This window comes from Brachycentrus maculatus, unplaced genomic scaffold (assembly GCF_059751285.1).
Source record: "Brachycentrus maculatus isolate JH-2025_06_01 unplaced genomic scaffold, ASM5975128v1 h1tg000604l, whole genome shotgun sequence".
Taxonomy (NCBI): Eukaryota; Metazoa; Arthropoda; class Insecta; order Trichoptera; family Brachycentridae; genus Brachycentrus; species Brachycentrus maculatus.
Genome location: NW_028281343.1, coordinates 85,378 through 94,629, shown reverse-complemented (window position 1 = coordinate 94,629; position 9,252 = coordinate 85,378). Strand labels below are relative to the sequence as shown.

The following is a 9,252-nucleotide window of genomic DNA, read 5'->3' as shown; positions in this document are numbered from 1 at the left end:
TACCAAAAAAAAATGGATACATCGAATTTTGATGGATACTTAAAAAAATGTATTCTAGAATAAAAACATAGGTAGGTAAGTGTAAATACGTAACTATCACTGCTCACCCAGAACACGTCCACCACTATCAATAGTGAAATGATGCTGAGTCCCTCCGTGTCTTAAATTCATGTCAAGACATGTATGGATGACTAATTACCTTTGTTGTTCGAAAATATAGGTCCTGTGCATTTCAGAGTGCAACATATATTTTAAGGACGTATTCATACCCCTATCTGATTTTGTTATTGTTTGACATATTTATACGTCCCGCCCGGTTAACAGGTTAATTCAAAATTGAAGACAGAATTATAATCATCAAATAATATCAAATTTGTAAAAAAAAATATTTTAACAACTACACTTTGTATGGATGTATCTAATAAAAGTAACTCTAATTTTTTGGTCACCCGATTGGGACGGTATTCGTAACCATTTCTCGGTTTATATTTCTTTCCAGATTAATTTTTTATGTGAAAAATATTAAGACTTATAAATATGTTATACGCAAACAAATTTGCACACTGATTTATTCATTTATTGAAAGATCTTATTCAAATATCAAATTCATCTCCTTGCGAAGAAGTCGTTTTTTAATTCATGTTTATGTTTTATACATATATTTTATTACTTATTTTCCTATACAATCTATAATGCTGGTTTAGTTCATCCAAAAGAACCAGGCAGCTTAATATAATTAAAATTAATGCCCTATATAAATTATCCATTAAAATTATCTCACTTTCAAAACCTAAACATATATGGACTTATTTATAGGTAAACAATTTTGTATTGCTTGTTATAAGCAGCAGACAATAGTGGACTAGATGCCTTTTCAAAAAAAGGTATTTTCTCATGAACAAAAGCAATATTTGTGTTCCCACGATATACACAAAATTTTTAATTCAGCATCATCCATTATTCTCAGGTAAGCCTAAGAGGCTTGCCGTTTGAATAGGAATCAAGTTGTGGCAGAGTGGGTTCGAAATCTAGGGTCCACGATGGTAAATATGGGACCACCACCCAACTATGTACATACATAGCATTGATAATCATGGGATGGTCGGTACATTCAATAATGTTTAAGTACACAACAACAAACAGATGAATGAAATGCACACACACACACACACACATATATATATATATATATATATATATATATATATATATATATATATATATATATATATATATATATATATATATATATATACATACATGAAACTTTAATATTTTTTGTTGGAATGTGAATGTTTTTTTGGAATTAATCTATGTACATATAAGCAGGCAGTTTTCGAATTTTGAAAATTCGACTTTTGCACATTTTACTATTTCATAGATCCCAACTATCTCATTAAAAATATTAGTTATCCAAAATTATTATTATTATTATTATGTTTTTTTTAAATATTTTTATATTATATTGATAATATTATGTTTCTTAAACAAAATATGACTTGTTAGATATTGCAACTACTGCTTAGAAATGCCGGAATTATTATATTTATATTTAATTCAAATATAGCAACAAAAAATTTATCAAAACATTTTTTTTTATTGCTATAGCCAATGAAGTTAAAAGTATGATTAGTTTATGTACAAAAAATAATAGAAGATGGTGAAACATGGTTTAATGATTCTTTAAATGATCTTTTTTCATATGTTTTATTTCTACCAATATCACTAAAAAATCTGATCACGATATTATAAATAGTTAATTTTAGGCCAAAGTATTTCTTATATTCTTGTATTTTTTGAGTGAGGATATGTATACATAGCAAGAAAAAAAATATTACACTTAGAACTATAAAATTATCAAATTCCACATAAGATTTTGTTGAGTATTAAATACAAAATAATGAAATTTGGCACTCTGAATTATCAAAATAAATAAAAAATATATAACACGGATCAACCAAAAAAAAATGGTTTGATCCATTCAAAGAAATATATATTCAAAGTAAAACGATATCTTGTAAGCCTACACAATAAAAAAAGATGCCAGGCAGACAAAAAACTGCATATCTAGATTTTGGTATTATAATTATATTATTTTACATTCATAATGAGATATTGCTAACATGAGTGATATTTCGATAAAAGACTAGAAACATTGAACAAATCTTCAGAAAATAAAAATTGCTTCAGCAACGCGTGAAACATACATAAACGTATTTTATTGGATAGGTAGATATGAAAAATAATTTTTATTTTCTAAAATATGTACTTAATAAAATTTGGTCACAATAAAGACTCTTTTACAAAATTACATTTTCCCTTTTTTGTATCGATATCTGGCTTGCGCTTTTGTGTATTTATTACTGGTTCTTTCGGGTACACTTGTCTCTTCTTCAGGTGGAGTTTCTGAAAATCATATATTTTTAATACAAATGCATAGATAATAGTTTTACAACCAAAAAATAATACAAACAGCCTGATATTCAATATTTCTTTTAGGGCTACTTCAGAAAAGCCGAAGTTTAGTCTTCCGTGGGGTGACTGATGATGCTATTTTTAATATATGCAATACAATTACCGCCATACGATTCCGATATGGAGGGTACCAAAAGAGTTACTTTAGCTACCACAAGCTGGCCCTGACACATTGTCAGTTTCTGGATCACCCAGAGAAGAATCACCCTCCCTGACAGACAGGGTAGTGCATCATAGCGTTTGTTTTTCCTTGAAGCTTTGGTTTATTTGACTATAAAGTTTTTATCCACCGACAGTCGTAACACATGGAACCAGGGTGACCCAGCTAAGTAGGGATGTATTCAATATCATTGGTAAGCGATGCTTTTATTTATAGGGGAATAAAATGACGGGACCTTAAGGCCAAGTATTTGATAACTCAGGTAACATTTGACACAATTGATTTTTTATTCTTCTGAAAACACCGTTTTTGTATTGAAAAAATAAGTTTTTCTTCGAAATAAATAATATAGATGGTTTTGAAAAGAAAAGAGTTATTGAAAGGTAAGGAGTTAAAAATAAAATAATAATTTTTTTAATATTAAAAAAAGGCCAATTCCAATACATTTATATTTTTTTTTAAATCGCACGTGAAGCACGACCCACCTCATGTGTGGTCGTCCGTGTTCTGAAATTAAATTCCCCCTTAAGCCGGCTCTCTTTTAAAGAAGTTTTACTAATGTCCATGTCTCTCATATTCAGGTTCAACTGTATATGTATATGCTAACCTTCATGTGTGTCTGATGATGAATCAGCCGTGATCCTTTTTTTGTGTACTATATTACCTACACCCCATGCGATACACGCTACTGGCACTGCGAAAGCTATTTTGCGTACTGCATTCTGAAAATCAAACAAATAACTTATTTGTAAAGAAGATTCACCAAAGTATATAATAATTCAGTGGACTGTCAATTTACAAGAATTTTAAGAGTTTTTATTGTTGTTCTTGCGGTTGTAATAAAAAAATATTCAATGTTTTAACTTACTGGTAAACCTAAATTATCAAAAATGGAAACAGTACAGTCCATTATGGTAAGGGAAATAACCACTGCTAATCCAATCCATATAAATTTCCAAGGCTGCTTTTCTTGAGCTGTGAAAAAATAAACATTTATCAGACATACTTATTACTCAAATTTCCGGAAGATATATTTATGCTTCAATTGAAAGATCTACTGCATGTTACTTTGTCGGCGATACCTACGAATTTAAAGCTTGAATTGAAAAAAATCGTAAAAACATGTAAAAGTACTTATAAACTACCAACAGCAGTTTAACAAAAAAGCCATTCACGACTGTTGGAATTCTATACACCATAATACATATGTATAATAAAACGTTTCTTTAAAAGGTGTCTCAACATGATATGAAACATGTATCGTTCTTCCCTTTTTTATGAAAGAAGGTGTAAATCTGAACATTCCAGGGCTTATGATCTGACCTTTGGCTGGCTTAAGCAATCACTTTATACACTTGTATAACGTTTACCATTCTGCCCATTATTGAAAATCTATAATATATTGCATTAATTTCACCAACGTACCGAAAACCTTACCGGTATGCGGAAGGATCTAAGACTGTTGCATAAATATATGTTTCAAGAATAAATGCAATATGGATTTCAACAATGGTAAACGTTACACAAGTGTATAAAGTGATCGCTTAACCCAGCAAATGTCAAGTTGTAAGCCATGGGATGCTCAGACTTTCATCTTCATCTTTCATCTTTCATCTTCTTTCATAAAAAAGGGAAGAATGATACATGTTTTATATTAAGTTGAGACACCTTTAAAATATACATCTCATTCATAGGGTGAATAATCCAGCATCCGATATAAAAAATAATATTAATATTTGTAAGTAAAATGTTGTTAAAAACCTTCTTCCTTTGTATCTGGTGGATTCAAACACTTTTCGATACCGTAGTTTCCCAACTTAATATATCCTTTGCCAAGAGCAAGTCCGCCTACAGCGACAGCAAGGGTCAATGCAACTTGCTTTAAAGGATTCTAAAATAGAGTATAACAAAAGGTCATTACTACAATAAAAATCTATGCATCATTTTTTACACAATCTTTATACATATTCCGACACAATTATTTAAATGACAATGCCAAAATAAAATAAATAAAATTGTAGTACGTAGCGAGGTCCATACTTATAAAACAAGAAAAAGAAACAGAATAAGATTAACAAATAAATAAAATAAAAATAAACAATAATAATAATAATTAAATAAATAAATAAAAATAAGAAACAGCTCCTACCCCCTCTTCAACTTTCAACGTCCCAAGGACCCAACTCTAAAATTTAGAATTAACTTCACATACGGTGTTTGAAAATGATGCGGATGCATCGAAACACGTGTCACAATAGATTTTAAGAAATAGTGGTATTTACTAAGTAAAACTTTAATTGAAAATGTAAAAAGTATTAAAAATAAAATATGATGCCAAAAAGTATTATAAATTGAAAGGAAATTGAACAAAATATTTAAAAAAAAAATCATTTTAATGATTGTAATAGTATTTTATAAGTAGGATAAAAATTTAAAAGCTAGTAATTAAGTATTTGATTACTTGATAACAGTTAAATATGAGGATTGCCTTTTAAGTTTTTACAAAAAGTGGAACAGAAATGAACATGTTGGAAACAAAGTGTTTATTGCTTTTTGAAATATTTGCCTTTAAGGTCTGTACATTTTTGCATAAGTTCCAACCAATTCTGGAAACATTTTTCTCAACTCTGAAGCTGGTTTTGAAAATCTTCAACAGCTTCTTGAGGGGATGAAAATCGCTGTCCACGCATCTTTTGTTTGACAATGGGGAACAAGAAAAAGTCATTAGGCAATAAATCGGGTGAATATGTCAATGATACGTTAATTCCATGTTTTTCTCCTTCTAATATTCAATTGTTTGACGTACTTTATAGAACCTGGCATTGTCGTGATGAAGAATGATACCTTTTTTGTTGTTTTTCCTTATTTCATAGAAGTTCATTCTGGCTGACTTTACAATAACAAATGTCAATGTTCACAAATACAGTGATGCTACAACTCGCTAACGCCATCTATTGTTCGTTTGTAAAAATACAAAAGCAACCCTCGTATTAAATAATATACATAAAAATATTATGTAAAATAATAATACGGAAATTATACTAATTTTTAAATTGAATTACCATTGGGTGTTCGTGTGTCATCAATACATAGTCATAAATAACAAAAACAACTCCGATGATTAGGCCAACGCAGGAAGAAATCCATGGAAGCTTGTCGTCAACTGTAAAATTGCAAAATATAATAGAAAAGTATTTATTTTGTATTTATAAATAATTTCAAAGATTCAATTACAAATAATTTATTGTGAATCTATATATTGAGAAGGCTACTATGTAGAAACATTTTTGAACGAGTTCTGTCATGATATAACCAGCATTTTTTTAAAATGTTTTTTTTTGTGTTAAAATAAAAACTTTGCCTAGTATTAAAATGTAACAATTCAAAAAATACAGTTTCGCAATGAACACCGTTTAATATTTGAATATTGTTCAAAATTTATTATTAATTTTTCATGTTTGACAAATTTCAAAAGGAATTTTTGCCATACTTAAAACTGATTGCTGATTTTCAATGGAAAATTTGAAATTTTCGCTTTGAAACCGAAAGTCTTCAAAAAAATAATGTTCTGTCTCTTTTTTTTTTGGATTCGTTTCTGTACATAATGGGCAAGAGGTCATTTTAACAAATGTTTCGATATCGATTTTGCTAAATACAATATTTCAGAATTGTTAGCATTCAATACTGGGCATTCGGCCATTTTATTCATTGATATAAGAGACCCAGAAATGAGGAAAACCTCTTGATGAGAGAGCTGGCTCGAGGTCTCACCATTTTACCCCTCGGTTAGGGAAAGCATTTTTGAAACGGAGAGATTTAAATTGGAAAGAGAATATGCAAGTGTGTATTCAGTTGAAAAAAATTGACGAGGCAATGGAACATAAGGATCTATTGGATTTGGTGGTGTCTTATTTGGAAAATGTGACAAGAAAAATAAGACAAACAAATGACCTACGTGACGGATCTTGATTGATGTAAGATACTGAATCCATTGTGTCTATTGTATTGTTATGTCTTTTTTTTTTTAAATTTTAAGGATTATTATTATTATTTAACTTTATTCATTTATTGTGAACTATACACACCCACTTTTAATTTTTAAGAGATATAAACTAAAAATCCTATAAATCCTTTTACTTATTTTTTTTTTACAAAAATGTTAACAATATTAGTATACAACCACTCATATTTATATGGTTATATACTAATATTATTAACATTTAAAAAAAAAATACATAAGTAAAAATGACTAACCATAAAGTAAATGCTTTAAATATTAATAATATTGAGAATAAATCCTTGTACATAATAGGCATGGAATATTTTCTAAGGCAACTAACAAACATATATAAAAAAAGAGAAAGCATGAATAAAAGAGAAACCTCTGTGTATAAGAAAAATGTCCTGGTCCCTTGGAATTTCACATATCCAGTTTTGACCGTAATACACTATTTGAGATCGAAATTAAAAAAAAAATTATTAATCAGTTATATTTAACCTTCATTTTTCATTTTCCGAGCTAAAGTTACCCTTTTGATAGCCTCCATGATACTGGCATCATGTGGTTGTAATTGCAGTGCGAGGGTATATGAAAAAATGGCATCATCAGTCATCCCCACAGCAGACTCGACCTCGGCTTTTCTGAAGTAGCCCTAAAAATAAAATAAAATATTGAATACTCTCCTTATCATTCATCGTTCACTTTGTGTAATACCACTTTCAAAAACACTACTTTGTGACTGCCAGTTTCGGAATAATCATCACATTCATGCATCTCCTTATACACACTCGTCGATTATTCCGGACCCGGCCGCTTTCAAGTATTTGACATACCTGATCTCTTTCCTCACTCATACGTTCCACATGTCCAAACCATCTCAACACACCTTTCTTAATTTTATCGCTAATGCTTATCTCAGCCTAGCATTCTTTCCTTATTTCACCATTTGAACATCTATCATACATTTTTTTGCTGAACATTAGCCTGAAGGATCGCATTTCAACTGCATTCAGTCTGCTTTCAACCTTCTTTTACAGAATTTCTTAAATAATGCACAGCTGTTTGCAAATTTATAGTTCATGGGTATAGTCATATGGGACACTAAATAATTTATCGGATGCTTTTAATTAGGTAAAATCAGAGCTGGGGAGTAAAATTTCATTAAATATAATTAAAAATACGCAGAGGAAAAGATTCAAGTCTAATAAAAATATGGATAGTAAAGAGATCCCCAGTAGATAACAGATTGTTATAAGAAAGTTCAAATGTAGTTTAACAAAAATACATATATTTATACAAATTACCTTAGCCCACTGTGGCTGAAGACGTATAGTCTGTTTTGCATCTTGCCAAGAAAGGAAATAATGTTTTAATTTCAGGTAAGCCAGTGAACGATTACTGTAGAGAGAGAAATTCTCCGGGTCTATTTGAATGGCTTGCGTATAAAGTAAAACGGCTTCCTTAAATTTCCCATCCTTGATACACTCATTTCCCTTCTCTTTTAAAATCTGCGCATCATCTACAACCTAAAGATAATTTAAATAGACAACATACAAAATTCAATTAAAAACAGAAATACGTATGATACATAATTTTTATTATTTAACTAAATAAATCCAAAAAAAAAACAAAAGTCTTTACCTCATTGGTATCCTGATTTTCCATTGTTTGATAAGGCAAATTCACTCACTAATCTAAACATAAAAATCCGACGAAAAATAGCAGTCAGCAGAGCATTATATACAATTAATTCATTTTACTATACCAACTAAAAACGCAGATAATATAATAAAATTATTTTTCGCAGAAAAATACCGACAAATAACTAGAGTAAATTAGTTTGACACTTGACATTTTACTTGACATCTGACTGATCTGACCATAGACTAAATAGTATAATACACATATACCCAAAGACTATAACATACTGTCTAGTACAGTGGTCTCCAAACTCAAAAAGGATGTGAGCTACATAATGGATCTTTGTCAGATGGGAGGAATATCTAATTTAACTTACTCAACCTATAAAGGATTGTATTAGACTCGTTTTGTGTTTACAACTAGGAATAATATTTTCAATCATCATTTTCTTTTGGAAAATTCGCCTTTGTAAATACGCTGTTTTCGTAAGTAAGTAATGAATGACGTCACAGAAACGATGAACATATTTTGGTATTGGTAACATTGCTAAATTATTTGCGGCTCTATTTGTTGATGTCTATGGTCCATCCTCCCCCCCCCCATACCCTCATATTTGTATAATACAATTGGTAGTTTATATAGTGGTAAACAAACAATCCACATTACTACTATAACAGCTCTAAAAACCATAGACAACAAACCATTTGACGTTATAAAAAGTTCGAAAAATATTACTGATAATCAAGATATAAATACTTCTTTTACGCGGAGAGCAATGGCAGTTGGTTTAGGCCATTCACAAGCACAAGAATTGTTTTCAGCTATAGATGTTCCTGTTATTGCCCTAGGCACATATACGTTTCATACGAAACAGATAGGAAAAGTATACACAAGTTCATTTTTCTTTACAACTTATGTTTGTTTTTTGGCAAATCATCCAATGAATGTTTAATAATTTATATTTTATTAACCTTCC

The 9,252-nt window shown here is 29.8% G+C and overlaps 1 protein-coding gene across 1 annotated transcript; it reads right to left on the bottom strand.

Annotated features, from left to right (window-relative positions):
- Positions 1-1,583: 1,583 nt before the first annotated feature.
- LOC148301113 (uncharacterized) lies at positions 1,584-8,512 on the bottom strand. Its single transcript, XM_088273789.1, has 8 exons — positions 8,277-8,512; positions 7,940-8,161; positions 7,134-7,287; positions 5,698-5,798; positions 4,397-4,526; positions 3,504-3,610; positions 3,243-3,357; positions 1,584-2,406 (listed from the first exon to the last, which is right to left on the bottom strand). The coding sequence occupies exons 1-8, from the start codon at positions 8,298-8,300 to the stop codon at positions 2,309-2,311; spliced, it is 951 nt and encodes a 316-aa protein (XP_088129915.1). The 5' UTR covers positions 8,301-8,512; the 3' UTR covers positions 1,584-2,308.
- Between the last annotated feature and the right edge of the window lie 740 nt (positions 8,513-9,252).